The 27,181-nt window shown below is 49.8% G+C and overlaps 1 protein-coding gene across 1 annotated transcript in view; it reads left to right on the top strand.

Moving 5' to 3' along the window:
* Positions 1-301: 301 nt before the first annotated feature.
* Pcnt (pericentrin) overlaps positions 302-27,181 on the top strand; it is an 84,353-nt gene continuing 57,473 nt past the window's right edge. Inside the window, exons 1-13 of the mRNA XM_032911050.1 lie at positions 302-484; positions 2,437-2,649; positions 6,121-6,198; positions 6,831-7,086; positions 9,263-9,318; positions 9,509-9,683; positions 10,218-10,354; positions 13,740-13,851; positions 16,492-16,732; positions 17,589-17,676; positions 22,898-23,352; positions 24,550-25,114; positions 26,643-26,849. Coding sequence (XP_032766941.1) covers positions 431-484; positions 2,437-2,649; positions 6,121-6,198; positions 6,831-7,086; positions 9,263-9,318; positions 9,509-9,683; positions 10,218-10,354; positions 13,740-13,851; positions 16,492-16,732; positions 17,589-17,676; positions 22,898-23,352; positions 24,550-25,114; positions 26,643-26,849 — 2,637 coding nt within the window. The 5' untranslated portion in view covers positions 302-430. The remainder of the gene's footprint in view (positions 485-2,436; positions 2,650-6,120; positions 6,199-6,830; positions 7,087-9,262; positions 9,319-9,508; positions 9,684-10,217; positions 10,355-13,739; positions 13,852-16,491; positions 16,733-17,588; positions 17,677-22,897; positions 23,353-24,549; positions 25,115-26,642; positions 26,850-27,181) is intronic.

Consider the following 27,181-nt stretch of genomic DNA (forward strand, 5'->3'; position numbering starts at 1 on the left):
CGCAGAAGAGTGGACGGAGCGCCCCGGAGGCGCCGACAGCCGCTCGCGTGTAAGCCCTCCTCCTGTCGGGAGAGGGCGCTCGGCAGCACCGCCGCGGAGAAACGGTTTGCACAAACCTTACCGCCGCACAGTCGACGAACGACCGCGAGCCCCGGGAACGCCGCGTCTCGCTCATTGGTGTTGCTGAAGAGGGTGGGGAGCGTCAGCGTACCAATTGGGGGCAAGAGAGATGGCTCTCCGCCCTTGGAGCGTCACTGGAGCGCGCGTGCGCAGGGCCACACGGGGCTCCGGATTGGCGGGGCGGCGCTGACAGTTGTGTGTATGGGGGGTGGGGAGGCGAGTGGGTGAAGGGAGGGAGTGTAAATAGAGCGAAGTCGGTTTCAAGGCCGTCCTGCCGCCTCTGAGCGATTCTCGAGCAGCCCAGACGGAGATGGAAGACGAGCAGGAGCAGCGGCGCAGGAAGGTGGAGGCTGGGAGAGCCAAGGTTAGACCGTAGCATCCTTCCCTCCGCTTCGCTGTGGGGAGAAATCTTAAGGAGGTTCCGGTGCTCATACTGCCGCTTGACAAAAGCGGTGGCGGTGGAGCAATGGAAGCTGCCGGGCGCTTGTCCTTCCCGCCGCTTCTGCGGAATTCACTTCCTAGGCGCCGCCATCTTGAATCCAGCGCCCTCGGTCTCGCCCCGCCCTATCGCAGCCTCAGCCAATCAGCGTCTGAGACCCACGCCTCCTCGTAGGCGGGGCCGAGCGCGGTGGGCGGGTTTTGGTCACCTAGCATTCTTAGTTGTTGTGCTTCCGGTGCTCAGGCACTTCCCTGGGACCCAACTGTTCAAGGCTTTTAAAAGACCGTCTTCAGACTTTCATTTTCCAGGGAACTATGAGCTTCTGCTCCAGAATGGTGTCCTCGTGTTATGTTTCGTTGTTTGCTCTCTGGCGGGTCCTCTTCTCACTTTCCTCTGCCTCCGATTTCGAATTTGTTTGATACTCTACGCTGGGAGCACTTGTGTCTGTTAAGATAGTTGTTTGAAAGGTGATGGGGACCCAGAGGAAGAGGAGGTACGGACATTTTGGAAGTGGATCCCTGGTTCCCCACCCTGTACTGTCAGGACTAGCTAGGAATAGCCCCCAGGAAAGAACTGTGTTGATTTCATGGTTCGCCTAGTAGCAGCAATTCTTCATTTGAGACAACAACCCCACCACCACCACCCTGCCCCCGCCCCATAAAAATATACAAACTACGCAGCGGAAAAGAGAGCACAGCGATGTCAGATTACAGGTACCAGCCAGAAGCCATTGTGGTCTTTAACCCTCTGATAGGGCAGAAGCAGGACGCATGTAGATAGACACTGAGGAAAGAGGGAGTGTGAAGTCTTGTGCTTCACCAGGGAAACTGGTGTCTGCACTTGGGTGATCTGTGAATCCCCAGTAGATGTCCTTAAGGGAGATTGGGGCTAATGAGAAGAACCAAGAGTCCATGGCCGGAGACCAAGTCCATGTTGCAGAAGGGGAGCTCTGTAGAAGACATTTGCATTCAGTGGAGGAAGGCAAGAGATTAGAACAGAGTTAGTACTGTAGGCAGTGCCCTTACAATTTCTCTTCACACAGATAAGTGGCCTTGCTAATTTCCTCCACCAATGAAACTGTGCCTTTCTGTTTTCATCGACAGGGGCCCATTTGCTCGCATGGCCTTGGCTGTGATTCGTGGGAATAGATGTTCCCCCGTGAAGTTCTGGTGCTTCAGCGCCTGCCCTTTTGAATGGGTTATGAGAAGGGAGACGGTGCACGGGTGCAGTCGAAAAATCTTGTATCTGAGGGACTGAAAGAAGCTAGGCTGTGCCTCCGACTGGCAGGCAGCATTCTGAGACGGTCCCCAGTGCTTTGCTGCACTGTGTCAGGAGAAGTAGAACATCAGATTCCGTAAAGGCAGATGCTAGCTAGATTGACCTGGCTTAATTAAGTTTTTGCTATTTCTGTACCTTGTCTCAGAGTCTATGGCTAAGAAGTTTTGGCTGGGCGATATATGCCTTCGATTAGGGAAGAATGGGGGCAAGAAGGGGATGATCTAGCTTCATATAATAGTTTTGAGACTCGAATGTGCCTTAATTAAGCTCTCAGTGTGTTAAATAGATGCATTTTTAATTTGCTGTAAACCATCAAGGCTTAGAACAGCTAATCTACCAACCAGCCATATTGTTTTCTTTTGCCTGCTTGTAGGCATAATAGCCATTTGGAGACTCTGGTGTAATCTTGAGTTTACTGCCAAGGTCATAGATGTCAGTGAAGGCGGTGTTTTCTGGGACCGTGGTCGCTCGGCCGGGTGTGGCTGAGTGGTCAGAGCTGGCTGGCACCTCATGCTCCCCACAAGTGTGGTGACTTTGTGGCTTTGCTACTTTTTCCTCGTTTACCTCTGCTTCTACTACATCTCCAAATTCTTCCGCAGCTTGCTAACTTCCGACAGAGAAAAACAAAAGGCGACGGTCCGAATTCGAAGAAAAAGACGGCGAAGAGGAAGGGTTCGGCTGTCCATGCGTCTGTCCAGGAGGAGGGTTCGGTAGCCCCACCAAACAGCGAGCTCCCCCAAGGAGCGGCTGTCTCTGAAAGGGAGTCCTGCGGCAACACCCTGGAGGGGACCGGAGGGGCATTTGCAGCTCAGGTAGGGTTGGTTACTCATAATAAATGACTCGTTTCTTGCTGCGTGTGTACGGTCACTCCCGCCAAGGATGACTCTGGAGTAAGTCTTCTCCTTCCACTGTTAATGCGGCTTCTGGGAATCGAACCTCGGTTGCTTGGTTTGTGTGGCAACGGCTTTACCCACAAGCCGGGCGAATATGAGTTTTGAGGAGTTTCGGGAGGAATGTCAGTTTGGTGCTATGGTAAGGGAACTTTACAGGTGAGGGCGCTGTGGGTGTGGTTGTGGGTGTGGTTCTGTGTGACTTTCCTTCGTCTGCTTTTGAATGCACCAGCGTCTTTGTCTCTTTATCCACTTTCTGACCGTAGGGTAGGGGAAGGGAGAAGGGGCGGCAGAAATGGTATGTGGCCAAAAGAGCTGGCTTCTGGCTGTCTGGTTCTGTCGATAGTGGGGGGCACGCCCCTCCCCTCTGAGACTTTCTCACCTCCCTGGCCCTGCAGACTACTCTTTCCTTGGAACTCTTGTGCGTGCAGATTGTAAATGAGGCCTTGATAATGTGAGGCTCTGGCTGGCTGGGAAACTCAGATTTTTTCTTAACCAGAATAGAATTTCAAGGGGTAAAATTTCACTGAAAGCAGTGACATGTCTTGACTGCCCTATCTGAGGAAAAATCGTCAGTATATCAGATGTGAGGTCTACCTGCAGAGTCGAGATTTTGTTTCTTTTGAGACTCCTTACTTTGGTGTCCCCTTGTGCTCTGGCAAGCTGGAGCTCTCTAGGGGTGCATGCTTGTGCCGGGCTTACCTTCTCTGCACTCTGTGTACTGTGCTCCAGGGTTGGCCATTAGCTGCCATTCGCCGTAGTTTCCCTTAGCTTCTCTCGGTGGTAGAGAAGCTAGAAGCCATGCCAGCTGGCCTCTGCTTAGCTAGCTGTGCTGCTGCTTTGTGTGGCTCCCCTCAGGCCCCCTCAGACCCCCTCAGGAGAAGCTCATAATGTGGAGTGAGAATTTTGGTTTCTTTATAAAGACAGACGTATGATAAGAATGTTTTCATTTTAATCCCAGGTGGGGATGTGTGGCTGCTTCAGACTGTGCTCAGCAGCTGACTGTGATTTGCCTCGTGCTCTAGCAGGGGCGTGACTTGGCCAGCTGCAGGTAGTTTTTGTGAGTGTAGCATTTTGGAGTTCTGGGGACTTTTTAGAGGGTATATAAATGCTTGGGCCCAATAGGGGTGACTGGTTGTAGGTTGGTTGCCCTTGGTTACGATTTGTTAAGTAGTTGTGACAGCTAGGCTCAGACTTGCCCCGAGCAACATGACACCCCCAATCAGCCTTCCTTCTCTCCTACCTAGTGTTGGTGGATTGAAAGGGAATGAGTGAGGGGATGGAGACGGATAGAAGGAAAGAGGGCCGGACAAAATAATAAAAGACCAAAATGTGTAAATTAGGACCGGAGAGATGGCTCAGTGGTTTGGAGTTCTTGCTACTCTTGTAGGACAACAGATGCCAGCACGTGATGACTCAACCATTTTTAACTCCAGTTCTAGGAAATATAGTATCCTCTTCTAATCTCCGAGGGCACCCGACACATACATGGTGTGCATACATATACACAGGGGAAATGCTTGCATACATAAACATAAAGAAATCTAAAAATTAAAAAAAGTAACAACCTTTAAACAGAGACATTAAAGAAAATTAGAGCCAGAGGTAGTGGCATATGCATTTAATCCCAGCACTCAGGAGGTAGAGACAGGTGGATCTCTGTGAGTTCCAGGCCAGCCTGATATGAAATGTCTGTTTGCATCTGTCCTCATGGCTCAGTTCAGTTCCCGGCGAGAGTGTTCCCAGGACTGGGAACCTGCCTCTACACCCGTCTGCCACCATGTAAAAAGAAATTTTGTTGTATCATTTTGTGCGTCATGGGCGGTTTCATTCCCTGGAATGTGGCTGTGAGCCACCGTGTGCGTCCTGGGGATGAAATGTGAGGAGCAAAACAATGGTGCTGTTGGTTGGGCGGTGGCGGCACCCGCCTTTAATCCCAGTGCTTGGGAGGCAGAGGCAGGCGGATCTCTGAGTTCTAGGCCAGCCTGGTCTATACAGTGAGTTCCAGGACAGCCAGGGCTACACGGAGAAATCTTGTCCTGGAAAAAGCAAAAATATGAAAACAAACAAACAAACCAGTGCTCTTAACTGCTGGGCTGCTCTCTGGTCACTATTTGTAACTTGATTTATTTTCATTGTGGCTCTCTGTCCTCAATTCCTACCCCATGTCTCTCTCTTCCTAAGCCACAATCTCTTGTCTCTGCTGAATTTCTCGTTTGGGTTGTGAAATTTCTGGTTCCTAGTTGGCTTTTTAAAAACATCCTGTTTGAGGTAATTCTTTTCTCAGTACTAGTTAAGAAGTTTTTTTATGCCAGGCGGTGGTGGCACTCACCATTAATGCCACTACTCCAAAGGCGTAGGCAGGAGGATCTCTTTAAGTTCAAGGTCAGCTTGGTAAACAGCAGGGATCCTCAACCTTCCTAAAGCTGGGATCCTTTAATACAGTTCCTCGTGTCGTGGTGACGCCCACCATAAAATTATTTTCAATGCTACTTCATAACCATAATTTTGCTACTGTTACGAATTGTACTGTAAATATCTGATATGCAGGATATCTGATGTGTGACTCCTGTGAAAGCATTGTTTGATCCCCAAAGGGGGCACCACCCACATGTTGGGAACTGGTGATCTACAGAGTGAGTGCCAAGGACAGCCGGGGCTACACAGCAAAACCCTGCCTCACAAACAAAACAAAACAAACAAAAAGCCACCACTACCAACAACAAAAACAGCAAAAGGGGGTAGCATGGGGGGGTGCATTTGTGCCATGGCCCAGAGTGTGAAGGTCAGAGGTCAACTTTTCAGGTGTCACTTCTGTCCTTCCACCGTCCTAGTGAGATGGTCTCTTATTTCTGCTGCAATGCTGCAGGCCTGAGCTTCCAGCAGATTCCCTAGTCTCTGCCTCCTGCCTTGCGGGTAGGTGTTGGGATTACAGACGTGAGCTGCTACCTCTGGCTTTTCACAGAGGTTCCTGGGGTAAGCACGAAGCTGTCTGTGGTGCTGGCTCTCCTCCATCCTCTTTTACTTTAATACTGAGTCCGGGTGTTCTTCTTACCCAAGCTAGCTTTGAACCTATGACCTTGAGTTTACAAGTTTTCTGCCTCAGCCTCTAGAGTGGTAGGATTACAGGTGTGCCCCTGTGTTCAGCTTCCTTTTTAATTTAAAGACGGAGTCTAGCTATCTAGCCTATCCCAATCCAAACTGTGTAGCCCAGGGTGGCCTTGAACTCAGGATCATGCTGTCTTTCCCTGGATTTCTGTCTTTCGTGTAGCATGTTTTCACCGTTTGCCTGTATTGTATTACGTGTTAGCATTTTCATGTCAACAGATTGGACCAAATGTTGAATGAAGTATTTGGGAATTCTCTAGGCTACATCCTTTGCTTTCCTTCTAGGAACAACAAGACTGTGAACTGGGTGTGACTGACCTGCAGGGACAGCAGCAGCCACAGCAGCAGCCACAGCCACCCCAGGTGATGGGCACAGCTCTCAGCTTCACAGGGTCTTAACCTGTGCTCTGCCAGTGTTACCAGGGCACAGTGGGTCCCGGTTGCTGGTGGGCAGGCGGGAGAGACTTATTCTAAAGTAGACAGGTGGGGGCGGTGGCTTGCCATCTCCTCTTTTGTCTTGTTATTTCCGCCTTCTCTCTGTGAGTCCATTCCCCCAGACAAATGGAGGGTCCCGTGTGGACACCTGGGGTTGGGAGTCTGCCACGGCTATGATGTGTGTTTGCTGTCGGTCACATGCTAGCATAGAGCTGGGGTGGCACCCTCTTGCTGTCAGTCACACAGCAGCAGAGAGCTGGGGCGGCACCCTCTGGCTGTCAGTCACACAGCAGCATAGAGCTGGGGCAGCACCCTCTTGCTGTCAATCACATGCCAGCATAGACTGGGGCGGCACCCTCTGGCTGTCCATCACACAGCAGCATAGACTGGGGCGGCACCCTACTGCTGTCAATCACACAGCAGCATAGAGACAGGGCAGCGCCCTCTCAAGTTAGTTGCTCCTTTCCCTCCCATGTTCTTTTGCAATCTCTGCTTGGTGTTCCCCTGGCCATCCGGGTTTCTGACCTGGGTCTCATGAGGCCTGGCTCCTCTGCCCGCAGACAGCCCATAGCCTTGAACTAGAAGCTCTACGCTTGAGCCTGAACAACATGCATACAGCACAGCTGGAGCTGACGCAGGCCAACCTGCAGAAGGAGAAAGAGACCGCGCTGACGGAGCTGCGGGAAATGCTCAATGGCCGGCGGGCGCAGGAGCTGGCGCTGCTGCAGAGCAGGCAGCAGTGTGAGCTGGAGCTGATGCGAGAGCAGCACGCCCGCGAGAAGGAAGAGATGGCGCTCCGCAACGAGCAGGAGACAGGTACTGCGCATCTGTACCGCTTGTCTTTTTCTGGTTGTAGCGGAGTCATCTTTCCAGACCTCTCACCCCTTCTCTCTCTCTCTCTCTCTCTCTCTCTCTCTCTCTCTCTCTCTCTCTCTCTCTCACACACACACACACACACACGCACACGCACACGCACACACTTGAAGCAGCCTGCTGATTTTCCAGATCACTTTTACTTAAGTACACGTTACACGTTCCTGTTTCTTTTTTTCTTAAAAGAGTTGTTTATTTTATGTATATGACTACACTGTAGCTGTCCTCAGACACACCAGAAGAGGGCATCAGATCCCATTACAGATGGTTGTGAGCCACCATGTGGTTGCTGGGAATTGAACTCAGGACCTCTGGGAGAGCAGTCGGTGCTCTCAACGGCTGAGCCACCTCTCCAGCCCATGTTCCTGGTTTTTGTTTTGTTTTTTGTTTTTCTGTTCCTGGAGGGAGATAAGCCATTCAGTGGGTCTTCTGTGAGGGAGGGAAGCCGTCCAGTGGGTTCTCTCTGTTGGCAAGTCCTTGATCGCGTTCCAGCCAGGCCCCCTGCAAACACAGGCAAACTCGACTAGGCGTGCTTGGTTGGCTATTCATCTTAGATGTGGTCGTATTGCAGGTCTGTGTGCTGGGTCAGATACACTCTGTCTGCTGCCATCTGCCCATAGAGCAGCCCGGGGTGCCCTTCTCTTTAGTTGGTTATTTAGTTAGTGGTAGTTTGTGTGTATAGATGTTTGGCCTGCACCTATGTCTGTGGTCCACATGTATGTCTAGTGCCTGTGGCCATCAGAAGAGGACATTGTTCCTCTAGCATTGCAGTTACAGATGGTTCTGAGCTACCGTGTGGTCCTGGGATATGTACCCAGGTCATCTAGAAGTTCTTGAGCCGTCTAACTGTTGAGAGCTATCTCTTTAGCCCCACATCTTTTTTTTTTTTTTTTCTTTTTTTTTCGGAGCTGGGGACCAAACCCAGGGCCTTGCGTTTGCTAGGCTACCACTGAGCTAAATCCCCAACCCCACCCCACGTCTTTTTTAAATATAACTAAGTATCAGCTTTATTGAGAAATAACTCCCTTGTCACACAGACTCTGTGTATAAGCAGTACACTTCGGTAGCCATTGCTGTATCTACGTAGGTTCCGTAGGTGTTTCCATAGCTAAGGGTGAGGAAGTCTATTACCTGGAGAGAGGGCTTACTTTTCTATTTGCCTTCCCAGCATCCCTGCAACAAACACTTCTTTCTTTCTAGCTGAGTAGCATGGCTGCGCTGAAGAGAACCTTCTCCCTTGCCTGGCTCTCCTCAGTGGGAAAGACCAGTTTTCTTTTCCCAATGCTTTCTACGTGTCTTTTGGCGCTTTAAAACAAAATACATACGTGTTTTTGTTTCATTTTCTTTTCCAATAGAAGCTCTCTCTTTTAGCCTTTTCCGCTTTCCATCTCAGTTGCAGAGGCTGTCATCCTTGGGGCCCCCTGGTTAGGCCTGCAGCCCTAGGGAAGGAAGGCAAAGGGCTCCCTGGTCCTGGGAAGTAGTACTTTACCCAGCAATGATGGACTCCAGACTTCAGTCAGCTTTAGACTTGTCTGCTGCTGCCTTGTCCTGCCCCCTGCCCCCTGCCCCCCCTGCCCCCTGCCCCTGCCCCCTGCCCCTGCCCCCTGCCCTGCTTGGCTTCTTCAGGCCTGCCCTCTGTGCACCTTTCCATCCGAGGAGGTCTTCCTGGACTCTATCTTCTTGCGCTTCTCCCTGCTTGAGTTGGGAGCTCTTGGGTGGTAGGACAGTTAGTTCCTCATGTCTTACTCTCCAGTAGCTTACCTTGGCCCTGGAGTGGGCCCATGAACTAAAGTGCCCCACAGTTCTCTTGTCTGAAGGTTCACACGGGTTTGGAGGGGTTGGGGATGGGACCCCAGCAGCTGATCTTCAGCTGTACTCTTAGGAGAACCTGAGAGCCCGGGAACCTCAGCGTTCTTTCTTTTGATGTGACTAAGTCTCATACTTAAACGAACCATCATCTGGATGTCTTGTCATCCTGTGTGCAATGGAGTGGACAGTGGGAACTTGTCCACTCATCATCATCTTGTCCACCGCTCCATCATCATTTCCTGGGTAAGGAGATTGTGGAGAAAGTTGAGATCCTGTGGTCTGAACAACTTGTTAACATTTTGTCTTGCAGCTGAGCTTAAGGAAAAGTTGCGTTCAGAAATGGAGAAGACCGTTCAGATGATGGAGGTGTGTGATTGATTGGGACTATAGTTCTGTGCGTATTCTGTTTTACCTTCACATTCCACTGACCTCCCCCATCATAAGGCAGAAAAGTCAGTCAAGGGAGCTGGAATGTGCTGGTAGGAAGTCAATTCTTTGTTGACCACGTTCCTCAGAGATTGGGTTGTGCCACAACCTGCTTTTTCTATTAAATTAGACCCTGAAGCAGGATTGGGAATCTGAAAGAGAGTTATGTTTGGAAAATCTCCGCAAAGAGTTGTCTGCAAAGCATCAGTCGGAAATGGAGGGTTTGCAAAACCAGTTTCAGAAAGAGCTCTCGGAACAGAAGGCTGAATTGGAGAAGATTTTTCAGGCCAAGCATGAGGCTGAAGGTGAGCCCCTGCTTCAGGGTGAGCGTAATGGGGGGTGGCGGTGGGGGGCTGAGTGCCTGCTAGGGAGAGCACTGTCTGCAGTGGACTTGCCTTTTCCCATCTTTGTTTCCAGTGCGAGCTGCTGGGGACACACATACAAGGGCACGGGTGTTTCATAGGGCCCTCTAACATCTTCAGTTACTGTTCCTCCCGAAGCAGGAGTATGGTGGCTGGTCACTTTCGATACTCCGGATGTTCTGTAACATGGAGGTTCTCGTGAGAGACATGTGCTCTTGTCTGTGCCCGTGCGGCTCTTTCCCTCCGTGGGAAGAACAAGCTGGCTCCTGAGGCGGTGCTCAGATGGAGCCCCCTTGTTTGTGCCCTCGGTACATCCCCGTGTCAGGCAATCCTGGGCGTTCAGGATCGAAACATGGTAGACACAGTAGTGTGCGTGTAAACTGTGGGTTTGTCGTGAAATGCCATCAGTCACCGCTACCAAAGACGGAAGCGTCACCTTGTCACTAGGTCATCGGTGACCTCTGTGCTGCTTTCTAGTTTCCCTGAAAAACCTGGAGGCTCAGCACCAGGCAGCCATCAGGAAGCTGCAAGAAGACCTGCGGTCAGAGCATTGCCAGTATTTACAGGATTTAGAGCTGAGATTCAGAGAGAAGGAAAAAGCAAAAGAGTTGGAGGTAAGCCCAAGCATTTCGAGTCATTTGATTGTGTGTGGGGACGGGGTATGTGTGTCTGCGTTTCTGATGTGGGCAGGATACGTGTGGATTCACGTCCACCATGGTTGGTGTCGGTGTCTTCCTCTGTTGCACGCTGTCTTACTTCTTGAGACAGGATCTCTTACTGACCCGTGAGCTCACAGGTCGGCCAGGCTGCCTGGCACCCCTCGGAGCCTGTTACCCCAGTGCTGGTGGCCGTCACGATCCTCCCATTACACCCTGCCTGTTACACGATGCTGTCGATCTGAGCTCAGGTTCTCGCGTGCTTGGTAGCAGACCGTGTATATCCCAAGCCACGTCCCAACAGCCAATTACATGGTTTATTAGAGAAGTTCTGGAACAGTTTGGAGGTGGCCCACTTCATATTTCGATGTCTGCTGAAACTTAAGTGCTGAATTCGAAGAGACTGAGTTCTTGGTACAAGAGGCATAGAGCTTCCAGGCCAACCCCACGAAATAATGTTCAATTTTTTTTTTTAAGATTTCTTTTAAATAAATCTTAAAAAAAATAATTAGGGAAAAATAAGTCAGAAGCAGGAGTTATTGTGGCTGTGTGCAGAGCTGCAGACCTGAGCAGAGGAAGTGCCGAGTCCTAAGATCTGCAGGAGGCCCTACCTGGCCTTTTGGAGCTCAAGGGCTTGTACCCTCCTCACGCAGAGGTCGGTCTGGTGTGAACCCGTCCTGACCTCACGTCATTTTAGATTCTCCACAAAAAACGGCTTTGTGTACCTCTGTTCCTGGGCCTGTGAGCAGGGCGGGCTCGGTTCGCAGTCACCGCCACTCATGCTGTAAACCGGAGCCCACAGAGGCCTTGTCTCTCCATGTTTGATCCCAGGCCGGGGCCCACAAGGAGATGCCCATGAGGGCGGTCCTTCAGCCTTCCTGACCAGGTGTATAGCCCAGGGCTGTTGGCCTCCCCACTGGTCATTGGCAGTGTGTATCCTTGCTCATGGAGAGAGAGAGAGAGAGAGAGAGAGAGAGAGAGAGAGAGAGAGAGAGGGAGAGGGAGAGAGAGAGAGAGAGAGAGAGAGAGAGAGAGAGAGAGAGAGAGAGAGAGAAATTGACCTGAGAAGGAGCTGGAGCCCAGGTTCCTGAAAAGAAGGCCAAAAACTAGACTGCGTGCAGGCAATACTCATTTAAAAAATGATTTTGAAAGTTTTAATTAAAAGTATATCATTTTTGCCCTTCCCTTTTCTCCCTCTAAGCCTTCCCATGTCCTCAAAGCCCACAGTCCTCAAAATGATGGTCTCCGTTCCTCTGATTACTATTGTGCAAATGCATATTGATTTTGTTCATTTATTTATTTGTTTAAAGTATGCAAGCGCTCTGCTGCATGTACACCTGCATGCCAGAAGAGAGCATCACATCCCTTTATAGATGGTCGTGAGCTACTATGTGGGTGCTGGGAATTGAACTCCGGATGTCAGGAAGAGCGGCCAGTGCTCTGCGCCATCTCTCCAGCCCACATCTATGTGTTACATATGCATAAATATAAAACTGCCCCCTACTGGATCTGTTTAGTGTTGCTTCTGTGTGTATCATGTGTGTTTGATGTTGAGTAACTAATTAGAGCTCATCATTGGGGAGGGCTAATTCTAAGGCTCTCAGTCGTCCTTAGTTGTCTGTGGTTCTTTGTCTAGTAGTGTGGCCCTTGGAGGTTTCCCCATCCCTGCTATTGGGATCTCACAGACTGGCAACCCTTGTTATTGAGCCATTGTAAGCGAGGCTTCCCTGTCGTTTCTAAGACAGAGTTTCACAGCCGACGTCCTGGTTTTGCTGGCTCTGACAATCTTTCTGCCCCTTGTTCTGCCGTGTTCTCTGAGCCTTAGATGGAAGAGATGTGCTGTAGATGGATGGATTAGTGCTGGGCACCGCAAACGTTGGCCATCCATATCTTCACCGCTCGTGGTTTTCTGTGATGATACCTGCTACAAGGAGAAGCTGTTTTGATTGTGGGGGTGAGAGCTACACTTAGCTGTGCATATAAGGTCGAGCATTTAGATGCAGTCTAAATCGGGGATTATGCTGGTCTAATTACGGGGTAGTAGATTGTCCTCTAACATCCATGGCCTCCCCAGCCCCAGGTAGCTGATTAGGCCTCTAGTAGCAGGCATGTTCCCCTGCTGCCGAGGCGGCCCTCTGTTCACTTAGGGAGCTGCTGGTTCCCGCCAAGGTATGAGGGCCGCTAATGTACCTAGGGGTGCCTTGCTGAACTGTTTATCGTTGCGGTCCCCAGGTGTCACAGCTGCGTAGACTGTTGATGGCTTCCCCTCTTGGGCAGCTTGTATGGAATCCTCTGGAACTAGGAGAGCTGGTCTCGGGCAGGGTCCTTCAGGTCAGACCCAGCATCTTCTAGGTGCTGGGTCTGCGGCCCACGGTGCCAGACAGCAGTCTAAATCATGACTCTCTTTCATTGATGTGTTGTCTGGGCCTCGATGCTGAGGATGCCTGAAGTGGCCACTCAGGCTCCTGCTGGGTGTGGTTAGGTGGTCCCGGAGGCCGTCGTGTGGAAACTAGAGGTGCCTATCAGCCAGGGCTTCACCTCAGCCTTGGTCCTGGCCCCATCTTTGTTCCCAACACCTGAAGATTTCTTCCCTAAGTTGTTGTCTGTAGTTGTGTGAACGCTTTGCAATGGGGTGTTCCACTGTATCAAAAGGTTAGAGGGAACCTACTTCCTTGATGTGAAATGCGGGAGATTCCTTATTTTGCAAATGACAGTTATTGTGGTTCATGCTGTTTTCTGAGAGTCCTCCAGACAAACCTGGAGTGGAACCCCCTGTAATGTTTGACCTAGAACTCCATAAGTAGTTTCAAAGTGACCATGTCTTGTTCTATGTGGGCATCCATGGTTTCACAGTGAGCATACATGGCGCAGAGGGTATGGAAATATTACATCTATAGTTCAGGTCAGTAGACAGGCAGGAGGCACACTGCTCCCAGGCATGGGCACGGTTGAAGCTGCACTGTGAACAAAGTTACTTTATTTTTTATTTTTTTAATGCTTATTTTTGAAAGAGTATTGCTATGTTGGCCAGGCTGGCCCCAAAGGGCTGCGCTCAGGAGATTTTTCTGCCGCACACTCTAACAGCTGGACAACAACGTGTACAGCACTGTTGTTTTCGAAGTCGCCTTGGCCCTGTTTGGTTGAGGCTGTTCAAACTGCTTGGTTTTGGTTGTTGCGTTGCTGCTCTTTGAGCTGCAGGCTCAGGATCCGAGCTTTTACTCTCTGTGTCTCATGATTCCTTTTGAGACGTGGATCCCTCGGGTGGCACTCAGTATAGAGCCACACGCGGGCCGTCTGCCCATCTCCTTTGGTTCTAACGTGAACATTTTTTTTTTCTTTGCAGTTAGAGACCCTTCAGGCATCCTATGAAGACCTCAAGGCTCAGTCCCAGGAAGAAATCAGACACCTGTGGTCCCAGCTCGAGTCTATGAAAACCAACAGAGAGGAACAGAATGGTGAGGACTTTTGTGGGACGTTTAGATCCTTCAGAGCTAAGCTTTGCAGATTTTTATTTGTTTGTTGTTTTTGAAGTGTCATGCTGGAACTTAGGGCTTTGTGCATTCTTTTTTTTTTTTTTTCTTTTAACTTTTAAATTGTTTAGTTGTGAGTTTTATATCATGTACCTCAGTTCCGCTCACCTCCCCAATCTCCTCTCAGATTCTACCGCTCGCCCCTTGCAACCTCCCCCCACAAAATAAAAACAAACACACACACACACATGCACACACACACACACACACACACACGTGTTCTTCCAGAGGTCCTGAGTTCAACTCCCAGCACCTACATGGTAGCTCACAACCATCTGTAATGGGGATCTGGTGCCCTCTTCTGGATTTGATGTGACTTGATTTTTATGAGTCTCAGGTATAAGACAGCTTTGGCCACCGAGCCAGGCATCAAAGAACTGCCCTCTCCTCGCCCCTGACTGGTAGAAGAACAACACCACTAATAAGGTGTCCTTGTACATTCTTTCCTTTTTTAAAGATATGAGTTCACTGTAGCTGTCTTCAGACACACCAGAAGAGGGCATCTGATCCCATTACAGATGGTTGTGAGCCACCACCGCTGAGCCATCTCTCCAGCCTGACTTTGTACATTCTTAGCAAGGGCTGTACCACTGATCAAGGCCCAGCCTGAAACTCTGACTTTTGATACTTGAACCGTAGAGTTTACTAGTCAGGGGAGGGAGGGGAAGGGTGGAAGGGAGGGAGGATTGACTTTGATATACAGATGGAGATTTTGATATGAGAGTGTGGTTGCTTCTCTTATGGAGGACCCATGCCTGGTTCCTAGCACCTTCATGGCAGTTCACAACCGCGTATAACTCCAGTTCTGGCAAGCAGATGCCCTCTTCTGGCCTTTGTGGGTACTGCATGCACATACACGTATGCAGGCAAACATTCATACTCAAATGAATCCTTAAACAAGGAAGGGAAATTTGTATATAGAGAAAGGTTTCCTCCTCCTTTTTCTTCTTTGTCCCTCAGCATATCAGCTGAGTGTAGTTCACATGGCTGCGTCCCTGCTGGTACAGGCTCTTCTGGTGTAAAGTGTCCTTCATGTGTAGGCTTCACCTGGCAATGCTTTTGGTTGCCAAGGCCGGGCGAGCCTTAGCCAGGATTGGGGCTCTAAAATGGGGTCTTTCTGCTCACTAAGGGATCCTGTGAGCTTCCCCAGGGTAGCTGCTGTCAGATGCCTGTAACTATAGCTCCGGTTTTATAAGGCAATTAACCATTGAGTCACCAGGGCCCAGCAACTGTGGCTGCTCTTGCTGGAGGCAACTCCAGTCTCATCCTGCCTTGAATCGAGCCTACCCTCCGACTCTACTCTCTCCTGTGGCAGCAACGTGGCCATGTAGCCAGGTGGACATGGCCACTCAGAGAGCAGGCAGAGTCACTAGTGTCCAGCTAGGTCCTATTCAGGCCCTGGCATCCAGGGTCACATCAGCCTCATCCCAATTAGCATCCTCTTCCTGGGTTCTCTGTAAGCAGAGCCTTTAAGCCTGCTGATTGCCCTGGAGGGTAAATGTGCTTTGGAGCAAGGGACAGTTAGTTATTTGAAAGGACCAGAATCAGGGACATTTGGCAAATTACCTTGTTACACGGTGGGTGGGGAGTGGGGCCTGGCCTCTACCTTCTAGCCTGGAGCGCTGTTCATGACCAGATATGGTGGCCAGCTTGTCAGTTTGTTGCTCCCTTAGGGCCCTCTGTCACTGGAGACTGGAGAAGAGGTGACTTGATAAGTCTGGCACGCTCTTCTATGGGATTTCACTCACCCTGCAGGGAAGTTTGACGTAAACCTTTTGGGATGTACCTGCTCGGTCCACATTGTTAGAGGTTGCCATAGACCAGCTGGCAGCATTTGCTGGATCTTGAGCTTACATGTGGTCTGCGGTGCTGTGTAGAACATTATCACTTTGATAGCCTCAAAATTGGAGCTCAAAGAACGTTTGGGATGTCGTGTCCCTCTGCCCAAGAACTCCCACAGCTCACATCTGGGTGTCAGCGGCTGTGCTTTGGTCCAAACACATTTTTAGAGTAACTGAGACTGTGATAGTATAGAGATCTTTGTTGCTAAGGGCCATTTCCTTGCTGCAGCCAGTCGCTCTGACTCCAAATTGCTGTAGCTTTTTTTTTCTTTTTTCGTTTTTAAGATTTAATTATTATATGAGTACACTGTTGCTATCTTCGGACACACCAGAAGAGGGCATCAGTTCCCTTTACAGATGATTGTGAGCCAGGGAATTGAACTCAGAACCTCTGGAAGAACGGCCAGTGCTCTTAACTGCTGAGCCAGTTCTCTAGCCCTGCTGTAGCTTTTTTTCTTTTTTCTATTTTTCGGAGCTGGGGACCGAACCCAGGGCCTTGTGCTTGCTAGGCAAGTGCTCTACCACTGAGCTAAATCCCCAACCCCTCCTGCTGTAGCTTTTTAAGAGACTCCTGAGATGTTGATCGAGCCACGAGGCACGAGGCAGGAGGCCCTCACCTACTCCGTCTTTACGGGCAGGCCCTTGTCAGAGTCCTCCCGGTGACCTTGCTCTCTTGCTTTGTGTGCTCCCCTCTGGGGTGACGACGTGCTTCTTCCTGCTACAGGGTCATGGGAGCCACTGCTGGCCCAGGCATCTCACCTGGAAGAGCTGCAGCACCTGAGGTCAGACTTCGCTCAGCAGCAGCAGCAGGAGAGAGCCCAGCACGAGTCCGAGCTGGAGCACCTGCGGGTCTATTTTGAGAAGAAGTTGAACGATGCTGAGAAGACATACCAGGAAGACCTGACTGTGTTCCAACAACGGCTGCAGGAGGCAAGGGAGGATTCCCTGGAGTCTGCAGAAATCAGGTAGTAGAAACGTTCTTCCGGTTCAGTGAATTTCTGAGCTAAGTGTGCACTATTGTTTGTGACCTCACACTAATGGCGTAAGGTAGAGCTGGGTTTTTTTTTTTTTTTTTTCCTTTTCTGATGTTGTTGTTGTCTTGGCTGGCCTGGAACTTACAGAGGTCCAACTGCCTCTCCTCTACCTTCCTAATCCTGGAAATAAAGGTGTGAATCACTATATCAGTACTTCCTGGCTGGCCCTAGAACCCCGTGTGATGCAGCCTTACCAGCATGTGGCCCTGTGGTCAAATCTCCTTGTGTTACGGCTAAACAGCACGGAGACCTAGCATCATCTGGTCCTTAACATGGCTACTTTCCCTCTGTGTGGTTGGGCCAGGGACAGAGTGTGTGCACTAAAGCTTTTACTTTATTGAAAAACATCTAAGGTTTATTTATTTATTTATTTACTTATTTATTTATTTTTTGTGAATCAACGTTTTGCCTGCATATATGTTTGTGTATCACATGCCCTTGAAGTCAGAAGAAGGTATAGCCACCTCTGGAACCGGAGTTACAGATGGTCGTGAGCCACCATTTGTATACTGGGAATTGAACTCAGGTCCTTTGCAAGAGCAACCAGTGCTTTTAGCCCCTGAACCATCTCTTCAGCCGCAGGTTTTGTTTTTATTGTATTTATTTTTGTTTTTGCTTTTGAGAAAGGGTGTCACCCTGTGGCTGGCTGTCTTGGAGCTCACTGTGTAGACCAGGCTGGCCTTGAACTCACAGATTCTCCTGCCTGTGCCTCTTGAGTGCTGGAATTGAAGGTGCGCACCCCCGTGGCCAGCACACTAAAGCGTTTATACATGTCTTCTCTCTCTAGTTCATCCTGTATGTTTCCAGAGGAGACATCTGGCAGAGAAAGGAAGGAGCCACCCGACCCGCTTGATCTTCAGCTTGAGCAGCCGAAGGTGACAGGCTGTGTGGTTTTACTCTGAGAAGGTTGAGAGTCACTCGTCTTTAAGTTAGCACTTGGCCGTCCGTCTTTCATGTCCTAGAGTCCGTTCTGTCCTTGTTTGCCTCGTCGCTCAGGTGCTTGGAAGGCCTCTCTGACCTCACGTGTGCCTCTGGGCTTGTCTAAGGAATCAGGACCGAGTCGGAGGCTGTTGCGTCCTCCCTTCCCCTAGTCCCGCTTGCTTGCTGTCCTGCTCATTTCCCAGCTGTCACTGGGGCATCCTCTGGCGGGTGTGAAGCCAGGCTTTATTTAAAACTTCTGTCTATTCAGTGTGCGTATGTGTGAGTGTGAGTGTGTGTGTGTGACCGACGGCAGGAGTCCCCTGCCCTGTCTGAGCACCAGCTTCTGCTGTGAGTGGCTGAGTGGTTGCTCCTCATGACGTTGTGTGAGTTGGCTCGAGGCTGCCGTGAGGAATCATGGACGGAGGAATTAAGAGAACAGATAATATCCAAGGTCAGCTCAGTCTTTTGTGGGATGCTGCTTCTTGACTTGCAAGCGAGGTTTTTTTCTGTGTGTGTTGCGTGTGTGGGTATGGATTCTATCCTTTCCATCCTTTTTTTTTTAAGATAAGGTCTCAGGTAGCCAAGGCTAGCCTTGAACTTGCTGTGTAGTTGAGGGTGACTTTGGCCTTTTGACTTCTGGCCGTCATGTCCCAAGGGCTGGGACTATAGGTGTGCACCATCACATTTGGTTTTCTGCAGTGCCGGGGACCAAAGCCAGATAAGCACTCAGGCTCCTGTCAACTGCGTTGTTCTGTCCCAGGCCGTTGATGTCATCTCCGTATAAAGATGTCGTCAGCATGGATTGTGGCCTGTTCAATGTCCTCATTTGCACTTTGTACACCCTGTCTTAAACAGGCCTGTCCTGAGTCCTAGTGATTAGGGCCATAGTGTTTGAACTTGCGAGCAGATCACAGCTCAATGCATGACAGAATTTTTTCCAGCCCTTGAAATCTTTTTTTGCCCATGTCTCTGAATACCTGTTTCCCTGCTGTGGTCAGTGGGACAGACTTTCCCTGTGTCCTATCTTATACCCCTTGGTATGGCTGCATCCTGTGTCTCTTGATGCTCTGGGGTATGAGGACCCCACACCCTTTTTCACCCTACCTGCAAGGTGAGGCCCTTGCTTCCCAGGCTCTCCCTTCTTGTGTTTTCCTTCTGGCTGTACTGTTCGTTGGCCTGTGGGTTTTCTGTCACCTGTCACTCCTGTGCGCCTCATAATTGGGTTTTGGAAATCTCAGACATCTTCAGGGGCTCCCAGGAGAGGCTCTGACAACTTTCTGATCTTCATGCCTCTGTCTTCAACTGTGTCCTGATTCTTCACAGTCTTCATTCATGGTGACTGTTCAACTATGGTAGAAAAATCAGACATTTTGTGAGCTTGAAAGTTGTGGCCTCTCCATCATGGGTGTGGACAGCTGGAAAAATGTCAGGTTCTTCAAAGTTACAAAAGGGCTTCGTGATGCAGCCAGTGCCGTTCGAGGGCTGTGAACTGGTTCCTGTCTTTTGCTGCTTTTATGTTAACTAAACCGTGGTCTCCTCGTCATGCGTATGGCCATGTCTGGTACCATGATTTTCATGCCTTCCGCATCCATGCCTTGTTCTTTGTGAGTGACTTTGGGATTTTCATCCTCCTCCATCAGAAGAGAGCTTTAGAAGGATTTCTTTTTTGCCCGCAGGTTTGATCACCAAGTTGTCTTTAGAATTAAGGAACCGGTAATGTCTGGGCGTAAGATAGAACAGGGCCTGTGGGAAACCTATCGAGCCAGCTTCCCCAAACCAACAGCTGTGTGCGGGCATGTATGTGGGCAGTCTGCAGTCTGTGACCTGCGATCTGTCCCACACACCGTGGACAAAGCAGTTTCCTAAACAGTAGATGCTTGTTTCCCAGGCCGCATGTCTATCTGGAGATCCAGTTCAAGAAAGGAATGTGGCCAGGCATGGTGGCACACGCCTTTAATCCTAGTTCTTGGAAGTCAGAGGCAGGCAAATCTTTGAGTTCAAGACCAGTCTGGCCTACATAGAAGGTTCCGGGACAGCCAGGGCTACACAGATTAACCCTGTCTCCAAAAAAGCCCAAACCAACCAACAACAACAACAGAATAATGAAGGACTATGTAATTCTCTTATAGTAATTTTGTTAAATTTTGTTCAGTTGCTTTAAGCATTTTGAAGTTGGGTTTTACACTTAACAAGTTTGTGATTGTGTCCTCCTGAAGAATTTATCTTTTTATTATTAATAAAACATCTCCTGCTACTCTTTGCCTTAAAAATCTTAAATCCTGAAGTCTTGAGGCTAGTGGAGGAGGTGAAGTGTGTCAGGTAAATGGCCTTGTTAAATTTATTAACTTATTTCGATACGGTTTGCCCTTTAGTTACAGTGCGAAGCCTGTGACTGTTTCAAGCCTTTATTGATGTGGTTAGATTTGAGGTCTGCCATCTTTTTAATAGTTTTCAGCATGTTCCTCTGTTCCATTTCTCTGCCTTTCCTGCTGCACTTTCCTCGTGTCCCGCCCATGTGTGTCGTTGTCATGGCAACAGCAGTGTTGTAAGGTTTGCTCTCAAGTCCCGTTTGTGAGAGGCGAGAAGGGAGCTGAGTATGTGGCGTGAACCCCTAACTCAGTATTCTAAGAACTCCAGAGGCTGAGGGCCGCCCTCCATCAGGAGTTCAAAGCCATCATCGACCACGTAGTAAGTTGGAGGCCGGCCTGGCTTGTATTATGAGACCCTATCCCAAATAAAAAAATAAAAAAAGAACAGCAACAAAATCCCCCCAAAAAATTCAAAAAGAAATGAAAGAAATGAAGGGGAATGATAGTCTTGGCCTTCATCCCTCCCGAGGGTACAAGTTCACGCGTGCATGGTTTCTCCGTATTTTCAGAATTTTCTTCAGCGTTTATCATTTTATTATTGTGTGACTCTTTCACACAAGTTTTCTTTATTTAAAGTATTTTCCATCTTTATTCTTTTGTGTTTTCTTTTAATTAAAATTTTTTATTCACTTTACATCCTGATCAGAGCCCCCCCCCCTTTCCTTTTCCCAGTTCCACCCTTACAGGTCCCTCTCCCCTTCTCCTCAGAGAAGGGGACCCCCCTCCCCCAACTTGGGTACTATCCCAACCTGGAATATCTGGTTCCAGCAGGTCTAGGCACATCCCTCTCCCACTGAGACCCAACCAGGCAGTCCAGGTGAGGGGAAGGGAAGCCAGTGGCAGGAGCAGAGACCAAGACAGCCTCCACCCCATTGTCAGGGGACTTACATGAAGACCAAGCACATCCGTGATGAATATGTGGGGGGTCTGGGTCCAAACAGAGATCCTGTGGTTGAGATCATGGAGAGACGCTGAGGCCAAGGGGTCCCCGGCACCCACGAGATGGCTCACCGTGCTCTGTAACTCCAGTGCCTGGGGAGCTGATGCCCTCCTCTGGCCCTCAGGCATGCAGTCAGGCATGCAGGCCCTAGAGGTACATACAGGCAAACGCCCACACACACACAGTAATTTAAGAATTTAAATACATGAAGACAATAAAATGAAGAATGGAAAAATAAAATTCAATTTATTATAAAAAAGATACCACTTACCCTATAACCAACCCCTAAGGAAGTAGAAGCGGTCATTGAAAGTCTCTCACCCCTCCCTGCTAACTCCACCCCCTCCCCCCCCCCAAAAAAAAGCTCAGGGCCAGAGGGTTTTTAGTGCAGAATTCTACCAGTTTCAAAGAAGCGCTAACACCAATACTCCTCAAACTAGTTCACAAAATAGAAAGAGAAGGAACACTGCCCAAGTTATTCTATGAGGCCACAGTTGCCCTGACACCTAAACCAAAGACTCAACAAAAAGAGAGCTCCAGACCGATTTCCCTGATGTAAAAACACTCAATAGAGGGCTGGAGAGATGGCTCAGTGGTTAGAGCACCGACTGCTCTTCCAGAGGTCCTGAGTTCAATTCCCAGCAACCACATGGTGGCTCACAACCATCTGTAATGGGATCCGATGCCCTCTTCTGGTGTGTCTGAAGACAGCCACAGTGTACTCATATGTAATAAATAGATCTTAAAAAAACAAACCAAAGCACTCAATAGAATGCTCACAGACCGACTTGAGGAACACACTAAACCGTCATCCACCATGATCGAGTAGGCCTCATCCCATCTTCCTTCTTAGTGCCCTTGCTGCAGCAATGTGCCTGCAGTGAACTGTTCGGTGGTTTTGGTTAAGATTTATGGCTATCAGTCAGACCCTGGTTTGATGACTTCCTCTTCTGTGCCGCCTTGGGATTGTTAAATGGATTGTTCTATCCGTGTAATGTTAGCGTGGGTCACAGTTCCCTGTTTGTTTGTTTTTGTTTTGCTTTGTTTGTTTTCCATTCTCTAGCTCTGTGTTAATCTGGATATTGTAGGGATATCTTTCGAGAGCGGCTTCCGCAGCACATTGAAATTTGGCTCTAGTGGGCAGTAACCTTGACAAATGCAGACCGATCGCTCGCCTCTGCACCTTTGGGGCGGCGAGTGTTTCGTTCAGTTCTTTTAGCTTTAGCCAGCCTGCTTTTTGGGGCCCGTCCTACATCTGCGTTAATTCGGGGTCAGTCAGAATTTGGGCCATGTCTGATGTTGCACTCAGCCTAGAGGTTTCACACCAGGGAGAGTCGGTTGGCTTAGATTTGTTTACCAGAGGATGGCACTCGCTCCCCCACTTCCGTTTGCAGTGCTGATTTGCCTCTTACTGACGAGAGTTTATTCTGTCCTTTTTTCTGTCTTGAAACTTTAGGTATCTGTCCATTCTTACCCTTTTCATCTGTCTCCCTGTTCAAGGGGCCTTTAGAATCCCTTGGTTTATTAAATAGATCAGGTGACTGAAACTGTCTCTTGGGTTTTTCCTCTTGCCGCTGTTGGGTGAGGTCTCCCCTGAAACAGACCCATGGGTCCGTCTTTGCTCCAGGGGTGCGTGAGCGTGTGCCTGCCTGCTGTGTGCATGGTTCCCGGTGTTGCTTTTGTAGAGCAAAGTGTAGTTTTACTTTTAATTTTAGAGTCTTCCCATTCCCATCAACCCAAGCTGTATTCCCACTGCTGTATTTTGAAGTAAGTTGTAGAAGCCTTCGTGGTAGGGGTGTGCTAGCGTCATTTCATCCAGATCAAGAGAATGCCTCTCCTCTTAAACGAAACCATGCCACCTTACAGGCTCAGGGCAGTCTGATTGACGACTATCAGGAGAAACTCAGCAACGCTGAGAAGATTGAGCTAATGAAGCAAGAGTTCCAAAAGAAGGAAGCAGAGTGGGAGCTTTCGCGTGAGGACCTAAAGAGAGACGCTGAAGAGAAACTAGCCTCCATGTTTCTGGAGCTGAGGGGAAAGGCCGAGTCTGAGAAGCTGTCCATAATAAACAGGTTTGAGCTGCGGGAGGCCAGCATGAGGCACCTGCAGGATCAGCAGGCCGCTCAGATCTTGGACCTGGAGCGATCTCTGAGGGAGCAGCAGGGTCACCTGAGGCAGCTGGAGCAGGAACTCACCAGAGACGAAGTTCTGCTGTGTAGCCAGTGCGGCAAGGAGCCCCCTGTGGCCCAGGATGAGAAGAATGCCATCCTCCTCCGAGAGAAGGAAGACTGTGCCCTCCAGCTGCTAATGGCCCAGAATAGGTGGGTGAAGCTGTGGGATGGTGGGTTTGGTGTGGAGCCCCCTGTCCAAAGTGCCGGCAGAGGCTAGAGCTTGGCTGTGGAGAAATTCTCAAAGCGGGTAGAAGAAGCTGTGATATTTGTACAGCCCTGTGCTCTGTGATGGGCTTGCTGGGAGAAGCATAGCCCCATGCCCGGGGGAGCTCGAGTCCCTTGTATAAAGCTAAGTGTACATTCGGCCTGTGCACCTCCATTCGTGCTTGCTTGATTTTGAGAAGAGGTCCCTTCTGTCACTAAGGTGACTTAAGGTACACTACAGTCCCCTCCTCAGCCTCCTCAGTGCTGTAACTAACTGTAGGTACATCTAACTTTTGTTCTGACACAGAACCTTCTCTATAGGTTTTGATGGCCTCTCTGTGTATAGCCCAGGCTAGTCTCTTAACTCCTGTCTTTTTATAATAAATTTAATTTTTTTATTCTTTATCTTATTGTTTTCATGTATTTAAGTTCTTAGAACTTAAATTACTTTAGGTGTGGGGGTGTTTGTATGTACCGCTATGCCCTGCATGCCTGCCTGTTACCTCTGAGGGCCTGAAGAGGGCATCGGCTCCCCAGGAACTGGAGTTACAGAGCATTGTGAGCCTTCCTCGTGCAGGGAGCCCCTGACCCGGAAGAGCAGCCCATGTCTGTCTAACCTCTCAACATCTCTTCACACTCAGTGGCAGGGTCCTTTTTTTTCTTTTTTTTTTTTAGACAAGGTGTCTCTGTAGTCCTAGATGTCTTGGAACTCACTATCTAGAGCAGGCTGGCCTTGATCCCATAGAAACCCTCCCACCTCTGCCTTCCAAGACCTTGGATGAAAGGCATGTGCCACCATGCCTGGCATTCAGTAGCAATCTTGAACGTCCCTTACAAGGTCTTCTGTGGGCATGTCCTTCATTGGGATAAAATGGTGTCACAACTTAGCAGGTGAGGCTGCCATTTGAGGTCCTTCCTGTAGGGGCGTGTGTACAGTTTCCCCACTGGTGGCTCTGTGGCTCTTAGAGTTACTTGTCCTGGAGTTCCTCAGGCTTCCTGTGGCCCCCAAGTGTTTCCTAGGACAGGTTCAAATCCAGGGTTGAGGCAGCTCCCTGTGGGCAGTGTATCTCGTGGCTCAGAGAGGCTAAGTTTGGTTGAGGGCCCGTGCCTTACTGCCTGTGTTCTCCTTGAGTGTTGTCTCAGGTTTTTGGAAGAGCGGAAAGAGATCATGGAGAAGTTTGCCAAGGAGCAAGATGCCTTCCTCCTGGACACCCAGGAGAAGCACAACCACGAGCTGCAGCTCCTCCAGCAGGGGCACCAGCAGCAGCTCCTGGCTCTGCGGGTGGAGCTTGAAACCAGGCACCACTCTGAGCTCACCGAGCAGCTCGCCTCCTTGCAGAGCAAGCAGCAGGCGCTCCTGGAGACTCACGTGGCCGAAATGCAGGTAAAACACGATGCCGAGATTAGTGCTTTGGAGAAGAGACACCTGTCAAACCTGGATGAGTTAGAATCCTGTTACGTGGCCGACATTCAGACCATTCGGGATGAGCACAAAAAGGCGTTGGAGCTCTTGCGAGCGGAGCTGGAGGAACAGCTACAGAAAAAGGATTCTTGTCACAGAGAGATGTTGACGCAGGAGTTGGAAAAGCTGAAACTCAAACACGCGGAGGAGCTTCAGTCCGTAAGGAATAGTCTGAGAGTCAAAATGAGTGCCCAGCACACAGAGAGCGGGAAAGGCCCGGCCGCTGACTTGCAGGGAGCCCACCAGGTGAGGTGCCAGGGCCACGCGCTGCGCCTGCTGCATTGGCCACGTGTTCTGTGTCTGGGCATTTGTGGACATGCATCTGCGTGTCTTGGCTCCACATCGGAATGTGTATTCGTGTACCCGTGTCCCTTGTGCCTGTGTGTGCCTCTGTGTATACGTGTACATCTCTGTGTTGGCGCATATGTGTGTGTTTGTGTGTCTGTGTCTGTGTGTGTGCTAGTGTGTCCCTGTCCGTGTGTGTGTCTGAGCCTCACAGATGGTTGGTTGATAGTGGTGGTGATTTATGGTCTCACTGTAGATGATACGGTAACAGTCAGGGTTGGTCACAGTCGGGGTTCAGGTCACATTTGCACTGATGGCATTGAGAGGCTTCAGGCGCTCCACGAAGCTGACCTAAGCCCTCTCGTCAGTCTTAGTTCTGAGACCTCAGTAGATGGATCTGATGTTTCCTGTTGTTATGTGCAAAGCCTCGGTTCTCTTCCTATTGTTACTTTTTGAAATTAACTTTTATATATGAAGAGGGAATTTCTGGCAAACTCCCAGGTGCCCTATGTCTGCTCACAGGACTCAGGAGCCTGCGGTCATGACTAAGCCATAGCTAACTTAAAACCATCTAGTGTGCTGTGTACCCCCTGTGACCTTCTTAGATGGCGGATGCACATAACAATAGCCAGAGCAGCTGGGGACACTTAGTGCAAATGGTGCATCCGTCCTCGTGTCTAGGCCCAGAGCTCGGAGCCGGGATAAGGTTTGATGCTGCTGAGAGGTTTTCCCTCAGTCTGGTCCTGGAGCTGCAACCTTGGTCTTAGTAGACTTCTGTTTGCACTTACCACAAACCAGTACAGTTAAGGAACTGGACCCTGTTCCCAGTCCCCAGACCTGCAGGTCATCTTGATTCATTCGTTTGAAAGAAAACCAAGTTCTGGGCTGCAGTGATGTCTCCACACTTGCTGCTCTTCCAGAGGATCCAAGTTCGGTTCCCAGCATTCATGACACGCAGCTCAGCCCGTAACCCCAGGTCCAGGGGCCTGTGGACATCTCTGTCCACCTCTGGCTCCTGGGGACAGCTGTTGTCATGTACCCGTACCCTCATGCAGACAACACATACCATACATAATTAAAAATAATAGAAATAGAATTAACAGGCATGGTGGTTCACACCTTTAATCCCAGCACTCAGGAAGCAGAGGCAGGCTGATCTGTGAGTTCTAGCCCAGCCTGGTCTACATAGCGAGTTCAGAACAGCCAGAGCTACACAGAAATCCCTCAAAACAAAACAAAGCAGCAGCAACAATAACAACAAGAAATATATCTTAAAATAAAATAAAATGTTAAGATAATATTCTAAAAGCAGAAACATGCAGATCACATGCAAATACTTGTTTTAAACCATGGCTGAGTTTCGTTGGCGGCAGAGTTTAATTACAGGAAGCACTGGAATCTTGGCCACTTCTTGCATGTGTTATGCTCCTTGGGGTGGGGAAATCTGGGGTTTGCCCTTCCTTGAGCCCTGTGGAAACTCTCTCAGCAGAAGGCCCCGGCCATGGCTCTGCACAATGAAGGGCACCGGCTGGAGGAGGATGGCGATGCAGCCTTGGGTGGTGCGGACACCGAGGGCCTGCAGCACCACGCTGAGCCTCGGGAGCGGGGAGACCCACACACAGTTGAAATGCAGACGTCACAAGCAGAGTTGGCCAAACCTCAGGAGCTGCAGGCATCGAAGGACCAGGCTGCGCAGGTAAGCATTGCCCTGAACAGTCAGTCAGTCCCTCAGGGCAGCACTTTGGGTGACGCCGCGCTCCCTAGGGCAAGCAGTCGAGGAGCGCAGCAAAGCCGCTGGCGGAGGGTACTGAGGTCTCCGCTTGAGCTCACACCATCTTTTCTTTACTCTTCTGTCATAACTTACATCCGGACTGCAGTTTTCCCTCTCTCCACTCCTCCCAGTTCCTCCTCTCACTTTTCCTCTGTTTCCCCTTAAGATAAAAAAAAAAAGAGAGCAGGTCTGCCCGGGAGATCCATGGCCTAACAAGTTACCATAAGCCTGGGCACAAGCTCTCACATCAAGGCTGG

This window comes from Rattus rattus, chromosome 8, assembly GCF_011064425.1.
Source record: "Rattus rattus isolate New Zealand chromosome 8, Rrattus_CSIRO_v1, whole genome shotgun sequence".
Taxonomy (NCBI): Eukaryota; Metazoa; Chordata; class Mammalia; order Rodentia; family Muridae; genus Rattus; species Rattus rattus.